At 50.3% G+C, this 16,781-nt stretch overlaps 1 protein-coding gene across 1 annotated transcript in view; it reads left to right on the forward strand.

Moving 5' to 3' along the window:
* Nucleotides 1-263: 263 nt before the first annotated feature.
* ELK3 (ELK3, ETS transcription factor) overlaps nt 264-16,781 on the forward strand; it is a 20,260-nt gene continuing 3,742 nt past the window's right edge. Inside the window, exons 1-3 of the mRNA XM_026053542.1 lie at nt 264-474; nt 9,698-10,492; nt 14,629-14,751. Of these exons, the coding sequence (XP_025909327.1) occupies nt 268-474; nt 9,698-10,492; nt 14,629-14,751 (1,125 nt within the window). The 5' untranslated portion in view covers nt 264-267. The remainder of the gene's footprint in view (nt 475-9,697; nt 10,493-14,628; nt 14,752-16,781) is intronic.

A 16,781-nucleotide genomic window follows, 5' to 3' on the forward strand; every position in this document is an offset into this window, starting at 1 on the left:
GCTGGAGAGGACCCTGCACCACGTGAACTAAAAGTGGGCAATTCTTACTGCACTTAATTCTCCCTTCACACTAAAACAGTGGAAAAAAATGCTGGCATATGGGGATCCAGGACTTGCTGATCTTCTGGGGGTTGGTTGCCAATGACACAGTAACTTCCTTTGCCAAACTGCACTCGTCGGAGGAGCCTGTTGGTGCGGCGAGCGCTGGCTCTAACACGAGCTCCCCGATGGTTTTCACACTGTTGCCTTCCTTTGTCCCCTCTAGGTATGGAGAGTGCAATCACGCTGTGGCAGTTCCTTTTGCAGCTGCTGCTAGACCAGAAACACGAGCACCTCATTTGCTGGACGTCTAACGATGGCGAGTTCAAGCTGCTCAAGGCAGAAGAAGTGGCTAAGCTGTGGGGACTCAGAAAAAACAAAACTAATATGAATTATGACAAGCTGAGCAGAGCGCTCAGATACTATTATGACAAGGTAAATTTTGTTATTCTTGTGCAGACTAAGAAAATAGAAACACTGCCATTTGATATTTCTTCTCTGTGTGGAAGCTTGTTAAAAGTTCCCCTAATTAGCTGTTAGAGTGGATCACCCCGCGGAAGGCAATCCCGGCAGAGGTAAGAGGGCAGCTCACACACGCACAGGAAAACAAGGCACATCTATTTCCTGAGAAGGGGAAGCTTTGACCTAGGTTTACACTTACTGCTGCTTACATGTGTTTCTGCTACCCGATATTTCTGTAGCTTTTGACAACAATAAAATACGTGTTGCTAATGAAGGACTGTTTGATTATTGCAGCCTGCGTTAGATCTCCCGCAAGGCGGTAGAAAGCAGTGGAACTGGGATGCAGCAGATAGAGCAGCAGCTTTGCCAGCAGGTGTCGGCTCTTAGGACGAGGAGAAGACACACAGAAACCCCAACAGAATGGGTAGCAGGGTTGAACTGCAGAGCTTTTGTGGAACACAGTCCATTTTTAGCTAGCCTTGCCTGATCTTTCCTGTAAAACTTCTTGTTTTACAATTGTATCGAATCCTAATTATTGTAGTTGGAAAAGCGCAGTGTCCAAACATTTCCAGAATTATCATGGCAGTGCAGTTTTCCTTCACACGACTCTCACTTCATTTGTTAACATGCAGTGTTTCTTAAGAGTTTGTAAATTTTCCACTAAGTCATTTTTAGGACAAAATCTATGTCAGCTTCAACAGTAGTCTAGATTATATGTTGCCATGATTTAATTAGCAGCAAAACACACAAGTGAGCACCAATTCAGAATCTTACTGGAAGTGCCGGCTAAATATGGCAAATAACAGGAAAAGCAGCTTGCCACGAGGTGCGTGCCAGAACAGGGATGTATTTGAGTGTATTTGTCCAGGTAATAGTCTCACGTTGAGCTCACCTCAGGTGAGGACTATTTTTATGGTAGAATCTTAAATTTACACACACTGGTGACCTTCTGGCTATCTCACGTAAAAATGGTGGAGTGCATATTTTGGTCGAGGTTTCTACCTTAAATATATTTGCCCTTGCAAAACCTGTTTAATTTTGCTCCTTCTTCGTGTTGACAGAAGAGGTCACGGTTACATCTGTAGAGGTTTCATAGAACTAATTAGACACACGCCGTCAGCACAGTTTGGGCTCCAGCCTTTTAAATGACAATTTGCCTGTGTTTGTGCTACGCTGTATGCTCTCATAAACCAGTAACAGAGAGATATTGTAGACATGCGTGCATTCCGTTCAGAGCCGTTTTCAAACTTTATTTAAAACTAAAATCTGACATAATAATATCTTGGACATAATGCAGAGCTATTTAGATCTTTCAGTTTGGTTCTGATTTTCAGAGGTTATGAGCAGGCCTATAATCTTGAAGTCAGCAGCGGGTATTGGGGACCAGTACCCCTGAAAATCAGATTTCTTGAATTTACCGGCAGTTTGTAAGATCCCTGTCATAACTAAATCATCCCTCACTTAGCAATCTTTGGACTCAGTTTTAAGTGGGTGGCAGCAGTATTACAGAGGACACAAAGATGAGAACAGGAAGCAAACACAGTTTGTGCTAAATTGGCCAGACTAGACTGGGAATCTCTCAGATGTGGCGAGGCACTAGAAGGAAAAAAATTCACAGAGCTCTGCAGCAACTAAAGTTTCTTGTATGTTCTCCTTTCTCAATTTCAAACTCTACCAGATTCAAGAAAGTTCCAATTCTTTTTCCAAACCTTTTTCTGGATTAACATTATGTTGTTTTTTATTGATTAAGTCATTTCAGGATTATTTCCTCTTAAGCGGATAATTTTTAATGATACTCTTGAATTAATTATTTTTACTAGTATTTGTGTTCTTGAAGAATACATTAAAAGGGTTGGGTCTTACAGGTCAGTATATTAAAAAAAGGAAAAATACATAGCCACTTTTGGTCTGTTGTGATGTTGATTTTCAGGAAAGAAAGAGAGACCAGTCTAGTCAGTGACTAACACCAATGTTCAGCACGGTTGTGGCTGGCTAACTGCCTTCACAGGGCAGAGGAAACTAAATGTATTCGTTGTTGAACAGCGTTCAAATATAGTTGCTTATTGTATGTTATTTGTAGTGTACTAATTCCTAAAGGGCCCAGTAGTGCTGTGCAGCCAGGGTAGCACAGTGACTAAAAATATATTTGTTGGGAATTAATTGAGCACAATTATTAACTGTTGTGCACAATTTGACAGTCTTGCTTTTTGTTGTTCACACGGGAACTGTGATGTGAGCATTGCAAGACACAAGTTCACACTAGAAAGGGCTCTCAAAGAGCCATTTCTGATATGTTGGAAAAGTATTTCTAGTTTCAGGTTTGGAGCCATAAGTTTTGAAACAAAACCTTTGGAGTATTTTTGGCCAGTAGAAATGAGATTTTTGTGCTTGAGACCTTCCAAAGGTGGCTGCCTGGGCAGGCACAAAAGGATCCAGCCAGGACAGTGCGGCGGGTGTTTCGAGCAGCTGACACAGTGAATTCGCCTGCATTGAGAGCTAAAAAGGCTTCTGCTCAGCATGGGGCAGTTTGCTTCATTATATCCCTCCAGCCCTTCCGATTAGAGACCTGAGTGGGATCAGTGCAGACAGAGAGGCTGCCGGGGAGCAAAGTGCACATCCAGGCAGGCCCAAGTCGGCGCTCGGTGTCTCAACAGATACTGCCTGAACACAGGAGATGAGGTGCTACAGCATTTGCCTTCGAGAATTGTCCCTAAAATCTCCTTTCTTTAAATCAACAGTGACTTCTTACCTGAGGATCCCTTTCTCCTTGAAAATCCTACCCCCTTACCATTTTTTCTTTTCTTTTCTTTTTACAGCAGCATTTTCAGTTGCTTTGCCTTTGCTCTGCCATCTCTTTTCTCCCTGCTTTCTCAGCACTTGCCACAGGAGCAGCCATACAGTCTTTTTGCCAGGTTTCTTGCTGTGCTGACTGTGCTTACAGACATGTATTCTGCTTTTCCTGTCCTTACAGACATATATTCTGCTTTTCCTGTCTTCAAATTTCATCTAGATATGGCACAAGGATTTGGGCCATTTTTCCACAAGTTTTGCAGCAGGTGATTTTTCCCAGGTGGAAATCAGGATAAGCTCTTCCTTAGCAATTTATGGTGATCTGGGTTTGAGCCTCAGCCCAAAACACGGCTATTGCTTTTCACATTGCAGGAGCAGCTCCTTTAGCAAAGGAAAAGCAGCAGAGGCCCCTCACTGCCCGTGGGGAAGGGCCTGCCGTGCCCCGCCGCGTCCCAGGCCGCAGAGGAGGGCGGGTGGTTAGAGGGGGGCAGAGGGGTAGCAACCTGCGTGGGCCTCGGGCACAGGGCAGCGCACAGTGGATCCGAGGGGCCGGCGTCGGGTGCTCGGCCACAGGTTCCATCATGAAATTCCAATCCTGAATCTCCCCCTGCCTTCGCTTCGGCCAGGGCTGACGCAGAGAAGGGGAAGATGTTGAGGAAGGAAGAGACCTCCTTGGCTTTCTCCTTTCCTTTCTGCACAGCGAAATTGCAAGGGTTTATGCAGGCGAACAGCCCCCCTAGGCTCTTGTGTTCCCCTTTCCCACATCCCTGTGTCTGATCTGCAGTTAAACTGCGAGCAGGCTAAGCCCTAAGGTATCCTGAGGGTAACCTGCAGATCCTGGCCACTTCCTCACCCTGTGAGTGACACTCGTGTGGGCAGGTGGGTGCGCTGGGGACGAGCAGGGTGGCCAACAGGCCAAGAGGTGAGACACAGGGCCGCTGCGTGGGCCTCCTCCGGGGGCTGGGCTTGTGTCCAGAGGGACTTCCCTGCCCACGGCCAGGGAATCTGGCTGGGATGTGGGTTGAGGTGGGGGCAGTGGCCTTGCAGCCATGGCACAAGGGAAGGGCGCTACCTTCTGGGCTGCCCTCTGCGTGCGGTGCCGCCGGCTGCGCTGGTGCTTCATGGTTTGTCTTTGCAATTACTCACTGCAGAGAAATAAAACCCGGCCACTGCATAAATGGAGGTTTATGGGCTCTGCTGTTTTGCTTGAGGGGGAACACTGGCTTGTTAAAATTCATCATATGATTCATCTGAAGTTAAAAGTAAATTAATTCCAGGATTGGAGCAAAATAACACAATTAGGGCAAGTTCCTCAGCCTGGCTTTCAAAGCAAGTATGATGTGCTGTTGAGGCTGATGTCTGGAATTATCTAAAATTCAGATATAAACCACCCCAGGAAATGTATAGCGTGTCACGGCTCAGTTGTAATTTGCTACCCTGATGCTGGTTGCTAAAGGTTTGTAGATAACCTAAAGACTTTGCCTTTCCTGCTTCATTTGTGCAAATAGGATACCCCACTTCTCCTCACCCCTCTTTACTTAGTGTTTCCTCAGTTGCCTTAATGGGGCAGCTGGTCAGAGCAGAGTTGAGCCAGAGAGAAGGCTTCCTGCACTAGGGCTCTTCCATTACACAGGTTGGCTAGTCAGAACCTTTAGGCTAAACCAGTAGCTTTTTAGTGGTAAAGTTGCCCCACTGGTTTGTTTTTTCTGATAGCTAAAGCCTTTGGGAAGTCCCTGCAGGTTTCGTGACTGCCTGAGGCACCCCCATGTGTATATCAGGGTGGCAACACAAGGAAGATGCTTGTGAGGTTTCCCAGTGAGGGTTTTTTGAGTGGGAGAAGGGTAATAACAGGGTGAAATCCAGGAAATTACATGCAAATACCTACAGTAATTGGATGCTATGGTTGTGAAAGTCAGGCCCCCAGTATTTAGGAAATGTAGGCCTCACAGTTACCTGTGTACACTGCATTTTTAATTACACACTCACAGTGTTGTCATGAGTAGTTAGTTATTCAGTATTCTGGTATCTTCTTCGATTAGTATGTGGCCTCAGGCATTAGTGAGGGCTGTGCAGCCTCTCTTCCAAAGACAAGAATAAATCATTTTAGTTTCAGGTAATGACTCCCTTCTTGTTTAGATGGGCTAGCAGAATGACATATAGTATATAAATAAAATGAGCTTCTCGTCCATGGTTGGAGCAGCATTAGAGCAAGACCTTTTAAGGTGCTTGCTCGTAATATTCAGAGGTGCTACTCACACCTCCTTCTCTCCACACACCTCCTTCTCTCCACACATGCTCAGACCAAATAGCCTGATTACTAGTTCATATTTTTAAAGCCCAAATGTGGATGGCAGTGTGGAAGAATTGTCTGCGTAACAGGGCTTGATCTGCTTGCACAACTCTAAAATTGTGCAAGAAAACTGTGAAGTGGAAATCACTGCTTTACTTTTGGGAAGATCTACCCTTGCGTTAACCCAGGGGAAAATCCAAGATTACAGTGAAGCAGTACTGATGTGCTGGTACTAGCTCTCTGTTTTGTGGTGCTACAGGTAAGAGGTGTTGCAAGGAAGGACTTGAAGGAACATTAACAAACGGACTTGAAGGAACATTAACATATGGAGATATGGAAGGAGCTTCTTTTAAGGCCAGTGGGTGGAAGTTGAAAAGGTGAATGTCTGAAACAGCATAAAAGTAGTTAATGGATGCTGACATTTTGAGAAAAAGAAAGAAAAGAGTTTTACAGTGAGTAAGAGATGATGAGTAGAGAAGAAGGACCCAGAAAGTCCTGAAAAGGGAGACAAGATAGTTCATATTTGATGACAGAGGGAAGGGCGACCTCCTGAGCCCCAGTGGGACAGTGGTGACCCTGGTCCAAGCTGTGAGCTAGAAGAACCGTCTGTGCATCCAGGTGGACATGGAGGAGGAAGGACTGAAATCTGGATAAATAAATAAGTCTTCTATTTCCAAAGGTCCCTACAAGTGCACAGAGTAGTAACAGTTGTGCCTCTATGAAAATTTATCTGAATTTAGCTTGTACACACATGCAGTATGGTGTATGTATGGCATAGGGCCAAAGAGTATCATGCTAGCAGACTCTGCTAGCGGGACACACATCCCATTTTTAGGAGCAGACTTTGCAGCCACAGCTATCTCCTGCCAGCTTACATGCTCCAGACTTCTGACTGTGAAGATTTCTTAGCTTGCTGCCTTGGTTTTGTACAGATGACTGTAATTTTACCTTTCAGAAAGAGAAGGTAGTTATTCCGCCCACCAGTTCTGGTAAATTCTCACGTGGGCAGACCACGTGCCTTGGACCTGTCCCCTCCTGCATGTGTGCATTAGGTGCAAGGAGTGGAGCAGGACAACCCGCTCCCTCGCAGGCTTCCCAGCCTGCGCGCAGCCCTGCTCATCATGAAGCCCCAGGAGGAGTCTGTAGTCTGATCTCTGGGACTTGCAGAACCAGGGAACTTGCAAGACACCTGAACGAGAGTTAAAAGCAGCAACTGCTGCTCTGGCCCTTCTCCTTCCATCCCAAGCAGGGGCCTAGTAACCAGTTTGCCCTGTTCTGCTATAAATTTGGGCACCACTGGCACTGTGTTTGTTGATTACAGGTAATTTTGTAAGACGAGGAAAACAGCCCTATCTGTGTTCCTGTCTCTGGAATTTGAGGTCCCATGTTTGTGAAGAACCAGAAACTGGGTCCCTGGTCCCGGCTCCCTCCTCATGTGGCTCCTGCAGGCACAAGAGTTGGTAGCTCACAGGGCCGAGCCACTAAAACCCTTGTGTCACCTTGTCGCTATGGCCAAGCCACATCTCCAGACAGCTCAAGCAGCAAATAGCAATCAGTGTTGATTAGATTAAGAACCAGGAAATGTTTGAACCACAGGAGAAAAAAAAAAGGAAAAAAAAAAAAAGGAAAAAAAAGAGAAAGAGGAACCCAAGCCTGAGCTGTACTGATAGAAAATGGATGAACAGTTCCCATTATTTCTGCAGGACATCTAGTAGTAGTGCGCTAATAAACATTACAGCCTGTTTTTAAGGTGCAGGGGAACCCAGGCTGCTGCGTCCTTGGCCTGTCATTGAGCCGGGACAAGGAGAGAGGGTCCACGGCCCTGCTCCGGAGGGCCCTGCTCGGACCCGCTGCTGGAGGCCTGCGGAGTGGAGGCTGCCCGGGAGCCGCTGGCCCCGCTGTGAGGGTGCAGGGTGGTCCGCAGGCCCCGCGCGCTTGTCCCACACCACGGCATTTCAGGTGCTCCGTTTCAGAGCCCCTCCAGGGTGTCCGGCAGTGGCGAGGGCCGGGCAGTCTCCTCTCCAGCAGCTCCTTGCAGCCAGGCCAGGGCACTTGCAGCACGAGGGGATTCAAAGAGACCAAAAAGAGGGGCTGAATCTGCCACCATGCTGGCCTGCTGCCCAGCCAGCGGCTTCACCTCCCTGCAGAAGCATCCTCAGCGTGAGGAAGCCTTCCCTGGCCTCCCATATCCAGGGTGGAAACAGTCTGGTTTGTCACTGTTCTCTGTGGGCTGAGGCGTCTTCCGCAGTTCTGACAGACCATGGAGGTGAGGAGAGATATATATACATATATATAAAAATATATAAAAGCTGCTTTATAAAGCTGCTTTTTTCCTTCACTTCAATTGTTTGTCAGAAAAATTCACAAATGACAGCGGCATTTCAAAGACGATTTATTAGCATCCTTTTTTTCCCTTACGTGCTGATGGAGGTTTCCTCAGGCGCCACATTTAATAGAAGGCTCCAAAGTGCTCGAGGGAGCTGCTCTTGAATCCTTTTAATCTTCAGCCATCATTACGCGGGCCTTGGCTGCGGGCTTAGGGAGACGGAGGAGCGACAATAAGAGAGAAAGACCTTCCTAAAATATAACTATATTTAATAATAACAGAAGAAATATAAACTTGCCAGCCTATTTGGCTGCTTTCTATAGCAAAGGGCCCCTGTTTCAAGCCTGCACCAGTGTAAAAATGCTGCCCTTAATCTAATACGCTTAATCTTTCCCTGCTGAGAGTCACATTTTCCAAGTACTATCTCTGTTCCCAGTGTTGGATGCAGCAATAGCTCCAGCTGCCAGGAGCAGAGATGAGGGATTATTTTTAATTAAAAGGAATATATTAAAAAGGAAAACAAACCCCATTCTGGATACTTATTTTTCATAGGTAGATTGTGCTTTTTCTTTTGCATTTTTAAAGAAAAATGTAGTATCAAATTTGTGAATGAAACACAGAATGCAGAAACAGCGTGTTTATCCAGTGTTTCACCTGATTAATATAGAAGTGCAGTCACCGCTTTCTTCAGACCAGCCCTGATTTTGTGCCAAGCATGGTGTGTAGTGCAGGCTCCACAAGCACTCAGAGCTATATGATGTACACGTAAAATAGAGATCATATTTGTGTTCCTTTTTTTTTATTTTTTTTTATTTTTAAGTTAACCTAACAAACATTTCTTCTACTAGTTTCTGATTCTGCTAGACAGTTCCTGCATGAGATCCCATTTTTGAGCGAAAAAGATATTAGATTTTTGGCAATATTATGAATATTCATATTCCTTTACGTACTGGATGGCAAATGTCTGTTTGCAGAGTATTAGCAGGGGATGCTGTAGATGAGTCCTGGCAGGAGAACCTGTCCCACCAAAAGGGTAACTCCTGTGAAAATTTTTTATTTTTTTTTTTTTATTTGAGAGAGTTACAGGCATACACCAAGGACTCCAAGAAGAGATAAATCGCTATTAAAATCTCAGGAAACACTGCTCGCCAGCACTTGGCTTAGGGTGGCAAATGCTGTAGTTCTTCCACAGGCCAGGCCCCCTGGCCAGCACCTAGTTCATAAGGAGCAGAGTGAGGCACTGCGAGCCCTTCCAGATACAGCCTGTGGTGTCAGAGCAGCTCACGTGCCCATTTTGCAATAGGTAGGACTAGAATCAGGGGAGGAGGAGAGGGTGAACAGCTGGAGCAGGCATGGGGCTCGCTTTGTCCTTAGCAGACTTTCCAAGAGAAGTGTTTCATATTGTGGGGTAATCGGTCTCAGTTTTGAGAGGCACGAAAGGTGGCATTTGCCGTCCTTGGGAAACATGCTTGGCAGCCTGGCCTGAGTCTGCAAGGCAGCAAAATCGTTCTTAGTAAAAAGGAAATATCCCAAGGTGCCTCAGAGGAGGCGGGAGGAAAGGAGCCTGCCAGTTTAGCGTGGAAATGGTGATTTTGTTGGAAAACACGATGCTGTGCTTGAGCAGAGCCCAGGCTCAGATGCCCTTGAAGCCTCTCTGAAGTGTCACCATGGGCTCTTGGTGACATGAGGAGGGAGCAGTGGCCGCCTCCCCCTCTGAAACCGCTCCGGGCTGCAATCTCAGTGCCCCCCAAATACTGACCCTTCCGGCTCATCTGCTTTTGTGTTTGCAGAACATCATCAAGAAAGTGATCGGGCAGAAATTTGTGTACAAGTTTGTCTCCTTTCCTGAGATCTTAAAAATGGATCCACACGCCGTGGAGATGAGCCGAGAGAGCCTGTTGCTGCAGGACAGCGACTGCAAGATGCCTTCGGAGGGCCGGGAGCAGCACAAGCACAGCTTGTCGGCGCTCAAGAGCACCAGCCGAAACGAGTACATCCACTCGGGCCTCTACTCCTCCTTCACCATCAACTCGCTGCAGAACCAGCCAGACCCCTACAAGCCAATCAAAACGGAAAAGCTGGAGGAGAAGTCGGAAGGAAACACCCCCGTCGAAGAGGTTCGGACTGTTATAAGATTCGTGACGAACAAAACAGACAAACAGGTTATGAGGCCCATGGTGTCGTTGCCTTCCACTTCCGAAACAGCGGCTGCCTCTGCTTTTCTCAGCTCTTCAGTATCAGCTAAACTGTCTTCCTTAATGTTACCCAACAGTGCCAGCATTTCCTCTCCTTCGTCGTCATCCTCCCGGTCCCCGTCTCTGTCTCCCAGCTCGCCGCTCCCTGCGGAGCACAGGAGCCTCTTCTTCGAGTCCACTTGCCACGACTCGGATTCGCTCGAACCTCTGAACCTCTCCTCAGGTTCCAAGGCAAAATCTCCATCTCTTCCCCCAAAGGCTAAAAAACCCAAAGGCCTGGAAATCTCCGCCCCACCTATGGTTCTTTCCGGCACCGATATTGGTTCCATTGCCCTCAACAGCCCCGCGCTTCCTTCGGGATCCCTGACTCCAGCTTTCTTCACTGCCCAGGTAAGCCTTGCCCATTCCATGTACTCCTGCTTCAGAGAGCTCTCCCTCTGCTTGGCCAAGAGAGTTAGCACTGTGCAATCTCATCATCATTGTTTTGGGGAAAAAAAATCATTGGGAAGAGGAAAACATAGCAGAGGGTTGAATGAAAGAGGGGAAGTAGGTTCCTCACAGCTGTGCTGGCTTCCCACATGGATGTGGAGAAAGTCATTCCAGTTCACGGGGTGCCTGCAAGGGTAACGGGGCGGGCAGCTGTTGACGTGAGTGACCAGTTCAAAGCAGCCTCCAGCTCTACAGAACAAGCACAAAAAGGCCGGGAAGAAACCCATGGGATTTCAGCAGGCCTGAATTTGAGTGTGCGCGTTATGGGGTGCTGGGTGAGATTTCCCTCCTAGATGTGGTATCTGTTCAGAAAGTGTGACATTTTCATTAGCTGTCAAAGACAGCGCAAATTAATTGGTTTCTAAGACAAGGCCCTTAAGCCAGCTTCAATAACCAAGGTTTTGCAAGTCCATAGGGTACTCGCAATAGCCTCCTTTCAGTGCAGACCTATTGCAGAAACCTTTGTTTTTGTTCTTTATAAAATAACCGTTAATCACGTATTCCAGGGTATGTCAAAGTCAAGTTCTCATTTTCCAGAAGATAAGAGTCCATCAAACAGCAAGTCTGTAAAAAAAAAAAAATAAATTAGCAATTCAGGGGATAAGAGGAAAATCACAGAGCAGAAAATGATTTAGTGTGCTCATCAGTGAGTTTTGTCTTATGCTGCCACTGCAAAATCGGAGAAATTGGACAGTAAAAATGTCCTGGGTAGCAATAATATAAAAATCAAAGTTGGTCCAAGTACTACCATCAAACGAAGTGGGCTGAATGTTAAATAAATACACAGATGCGTGTGAAAAGGTCCCATTTTCTCAGAATTTACCAGGCTGGCGAGGGCTGAGAGCGCATCCAGCCCTGCCCTTCTCCCTGCCCTGTTGCAGGGGCGCCGTGCAAACGGTGCCCGCAGCGCGGCCGGCGGGAGCGGGAGCTCGTGCCGCTCGCAGGGAGCCACCTGTGGCCCCTGTCGGTCCCTTTGGGGCCTCACTCGGCCTGTGAGTGATGTCAGGTTTGGCAGGAAGGACACAAGGGTGGCAAACCAAAACTGAGGTGCACTGACAGGCGTTTATAACCTCTCACTGTGGCATAGCCACAGTTGAGCATTTTGCTCGCAGGAAGCAAATTTGATGCATAAATCATGTCAGATGCCAACCAGACACAATGACAGCACGAGTTATTACAAGCTTGCTTTAATCTACCATTACCCCAAAACTCAATATGAACAGAGCAATTTCTTTCCTCGCTGACATGCTTGTCTTGTAATTATTTCTTTAGACACTTTCTCATGCATCTCTAAAACAGTAGAAAAACTGCTGAAACCCCCTGAAACTGGCAGGAAGGGGTTATGTAGATGAGTGTGGCTCTCGCTTTGAAGGATGTTGAGCTAAGGCAGAGATTAGGTACCCCCAAGTCACTGCAAACCCAGCTTTTGGAAGGTGTCTTGTGGCAGAAGCTACATAGCCAGGTGGGGTAGCCCGTGGGTCCACAAATGTTTAGACATTTGGCTGTGCAGCAACACAGTTTCTGTCTCTGTCTTAGCTTTCTGTTCAGTACCTGCTTCCTCATGGATTACTTGCACTTTTTTTTGGGCCTTGGCCCTCTCTTGGCCAGTGTGCTCATGTATTTTGACCAACTGTTTCCTTCAGGCCTCTAGTGGCACTTGCCACGTTGATAACATGCTCGGGCTGCACGGAGCTGGGAGGCAGCTCTTCCTCATTTCCTCTATTACTTTTCCAAGGACTCAAGAACTGCTTTGTAGTCTTGGGTAGCTGCAGCTTCACTTGAAAGAGCAAAATAATGTGGCAGGGCATAGCCCATTGGACTGTGCTGCGCATGCAGTGGGGCCTGGCTGCCTGCCTGTTGGGGCTTAAGGCACTGACCTTTGCGAGCACAGCTCTTCTCTAAGTAGGTCCCTGGGCATTGATCCTGACCTAGTTAGGCGCGCGCTTTGCCCATGTCATGAATCCGTGCGGAAAACCCGCTGCCAGGCTCCGTGTCCCAGTCGGCAGCGCAGGATGAGAGCTCCAGCTCCAGCTGCTGCTCCGGCTGCTGCTGCTGCCCTCCTGCCACGGGGAAGCGCCGCCGGCCTCCGGGGCGGCTCACACAGCCTGCTCCACACGTGCCGCTTCCCACACGCCTTGCCAGGAGCTCTCCCTTAACAAGAGCAAAGCAGAAACTTCCTCCTCCCTAAGCGCCCTCGCGTTCCTTTCCCTTTGGGCGTCATCACTAATGTCGCCAGGATCCGGCCTGGGCAGCTGGGGCTTTTCCCCATCCACCTGCAGCCAGGTGCTGCCACCTCTTCCCAGCACCTCCAGCACCCACCTCCCCGGTGCTCTCGTGGCCACACTACGTGTCATCTTGCTGCATGAGCACCTACCTGTATCCTTCCGGGGCAGCCCCAGCCCTTTGCGGCCCACAGAACAAGAGCTGCGCGTCTCTGAGCTGGGTGGCCTGCTGTTCCAAATTTCAGTTTTTCAGTGCGTCAAACCCAGGCTCTATCCTCACTTGTCCAGGCTCTTCACAACCTTCATGCTCCTTGTTCACCTGCTTTTCCAGCATAAGGAGCCCTTTGCTCTGCCAGCACTACCGAGGGTTCATTATTCCTCTGGATGTAGCTGTGCTTTCTTTCACGTGGTTCTGTATTTACGAGCCACCTTCTTCAGTACGAGGGAGCTGCCGTGCCCTTTCCCTTTGCATTTCTCCATGATCCCTGTTTTTTCCTGGAGTCCATAGAGAAACTGGCCACTTACTTAAAGAGCAGCCGGGATCTTCCAGGCATCCATGGCCAGGAGGGCTGGCAGGACCTCACGGCTGCAGCTCCTGCTCCCTCGCCTTCCTCTCCTCCCGCCGCTAACCCAGCTGCCCCCGTAGCCGGTTCCGAATTGACCCGCGAGGGTGGCAGAGCCGCCGGCCCCGCTGCGCCTCCGCGCGGAGCCGGGAGCAGCGCGGCCGGCCCTGGGCCCGCTGGAGCCTCCCTGCTGCTCCGGGTGCCGGCCTGCGCCCCTGGAGGCGCCAAGGCAGCAGCCGGGCCCGGCTTCACACGCGTGGAGCGCCAGCCCTCGGGGGCGCCCGCGCTGGGCAGAGCCTGCATGGGGCACTCGCACCCCTCCCGGGAGGAGGAGCGAGGCCGAAGGCCGCGGAGCCTGTGGCTGGCTGGGGCCGGCCGGGGCGCCCGGCGTGCAGGCGGCGGGAGGTTGGGGTCAGCGGCCCAGGGCTTCGTGCCGAGCTGCCACATCGCTGCCCTGTGCCTTTCTGGAAGCACAGAAGTGACTCTGGGCACAGAATAATTCATGTGACACTTTGCCTTTGAACCCAACACAGATTTGCACGTGTTTTAACTGGAGCTCCCCTGCAGTTGTGCCTGAAAATGCCGCAGAGAATTCGCAGCTCTCCCCGTGAGCCCTGGCATGGGGAGAGCAGCCTCAGAGCTGAGAGGAGCCTCGGCTTCTTGCTGCTCTCAGCCCGGGGCCCTTGCAGAGCAGGCTGCCAGCTCTGCTCGCCACAGCCCCGGCCCGCGAGCCCCCGGTGCCGCCCCGGTGCCGCCCCAGTGCCGAACCTGCCGCCCCGGTGCCGAACCTGCCGCCGTCTCCAGCAGGAGCCGACAGGGGAGCAGACTGCAAAGGGCAGCGGTGGCTCTTCCACTCCATGCACAACTGCACTGAGGCATCAAGAGCTGCAGCGGGTTCAACTTGCTGCTGGCCTTCAAAAAGGCAAATAATTATTCCAGGGAGCCGGGGCATGTGCGGCGCTTTGTGGAGTGACACGTGCGCTTCCAAGCAGCGGGAACTCTGCATCTCCATGCGCAAACCCCGGCGCACACCAAGTCGCTCTGCCTGTGAGGGACACCGAATGGGAAGCACTGACCCCGTTGGGACAGGATGGGAGGGACAGCTGCTCCAGCCCGGGGCAGTACGTTGAGCACGATGAATGTCTGGAGGGACAAGGCACTCGGTGAAGTGTCGTGCGGCAGCTGCTGGGGACACCCGAGCAGGAGCTGCAAGCCCCGGCACGTGCGTCACGGGGTGCTTTTTGTCTTGCAGACCCCGAATGGATTATTGCTGACCCCAAGCCCGCTGCTGTCCAGCATCCACTTCTGGAGCAGCCTCAGCCCTGTCGCTCCTCTGAGTCCTGCCAGGCTGCAGGGACCAAACACGCTGTTCCAGGTAGGTCTCTCACACACCAGCTCGGTTCTGAAAGTGCACACAGGGAAAAAACACCAAGGGGCCATCTCCTCACAGTGGGCTGGAGCTTTTAAGGCGGTTTGACAAAACGTGGGATTTTTAACAGGCATTTTCGGAGCCTGTACCGGCTCATTAGACTTGGGGCAGCACTGTAAACCTTAGTGAGCCGCGGCTGCAGCATGGCAAGCACAGACATACTGCATTTAGGAAAAAGAAGGAAATACTGAATTCCTATGAGAACAAGTCACTGAGTCCTCAGAGCTTCAGAAAGAGCCTGTAGGGCAGAGAGGGCCTGGTTAGGAGAGCAGTGGAACATGGACTCTGGAAAGATTAAGACCAAAGTTGGTCTCGTATGGTGTAGGTTGATCCTACAGTCTCACTCAGACAGGTAGGACCTTTTTGTATTTAAAAAAGGGTAATTTTAAAATAAGGTCTGAAGATTAGGGCTGCATTTCTGGATCGTCAATGTGTCCTCAAAAAAAATCACTTCATCTCTTTGAGCTCCATACAACTCCGTATGTAACTGGAGAAAAGTAAGGCTGTCCTCTCTCCTACAGGCACCATGAGAGTAAAGGTCTCAAGATTTTGCTGTCAAGATTTGTTAAGTGATGTGTTAAACAGAAAGGTGTTAGGTAAGGCACGAGGGCTGCCAAGCTCAGCTGCAGCGTTTGTGGGGCAGCTTTGGAAGAGGGTCACGGGGGAGGACGGAGGGCGCAGTGGCTGACCCAGCAAGTCGCGGGAGCGATTAGGCTCGCTGGGGTTCAGGTCACTTTACCTCCAGTGGGGCAGCTGGGCGGATTCCGGAGGCTTCACTTCACTTCATACAACTCATTTCTGCATGTCTGACCTTCGCTTAGCGCGTGCGATTAACACCAGGCAGCAGTTCCCTGAGGAGGGATCGCTGGGAGGCTCGTCCTGCAAGGAGCCTGTCCACAGGAACGGGAGCGGGAAGCGGCCGGGGCTCCTCGGCGTGGCGACGGCCTCAGTGCCTGCGGGACGAAGGCCACTGCCGAGTGTGGGGCAGCCGCAGGGGCGGCCGCAGGGGGGGCGCGGGCGGCCCCCGAGGGCCACGTGGCCCTGGTGCCCCTGCGGGAAGGTTTGCTCCGTGACAGGAGCCGAGCCCGGCGCCGCAGGCCCTGCCGGCTGCCCCGGCTGCCCCTCGCCGGCCAGTGGCCTTTAGGCTCCCGCCTTTCCTTCTCTTACAAGCCAGGGTGAAGGACACTGAGTCGAGGGCGCCACTAGGCCCGGGACACGCTGTGGGAAAGCTTGGTGCTTGCCTTGGAGTTGCTGGGTACAACCGTGTGAATACTCCCTCACAGGGCACATAGGTGCCTATTAGCTGGGAACACTCTCCTCCAGGGTCTGTAAGGAGAAGGCAAATCCCATGCATCTGAGCCTGCTCACCCTGGCAGCAAATGCAAAGCGCCGCCCAAATCCACAGGCTCCTTCTGCACAATTTGCCTCGATACACCGGCCTACGTGGAAAGTCTTCCCCTTGATGCAATGCTGCTGCGTAATTAAACTTATTTTAATGTTTCATCATTAGTTTGAGATTACCACATAACTGGGGGGGTGAGAGACTTGCACAAAATAAGTTAGTTCAAGAAAATGCCACTCAACGTGTGCAGCAGTGGGCTGTGTTACACTGAACGTGGAATTCAGCAGATTTCCGTGGTTGGTGCTGCGGCGGTGGAGGGCATTCGCTGTTTAAGGGCTGATCCAAAGGGGTAAAAAGAAACACACAACTTCACGGGGATTTCTGCTGTTCACGTCTAAAACTGACAGAAAGAGTTGGGGAATAAAAAGAGGCCCCGGAGTGCAGCGTGCCTCACGGAGCCAGGCTCTGAGGCCAATGAGCAGCTACAGGCAGCGCGGCACCCACCTGGTGCTGCGAACCTGCCCAGTCTTGTAGAGGGTCCCCGGGCTCCCTGCGTGCCCTTCCCGGCCCGCGCTCGGTGCCGCCCGGTGCACATCCCTGCTCACAGCTCCCACATCCCTGCTCACAGCTCCCA

Source organism: Nothoprocta perdicaria, unplaced genomic scaffold (genome assembly GCF_003342845.1).
Source record: "Nothoprocta perdicaria isolate Ctin4 unplaced genomic scaffold, notPer1 scaffold_116, whole genome shotgun sequence".
Taxonomy (NCBI): domain Eukaryota; kingdom Metazoa; phylum Chordata; class Aves; order Tinamiformes; family Tinamidae; genus Nothoprocta; species Nothoprocta perdicaria.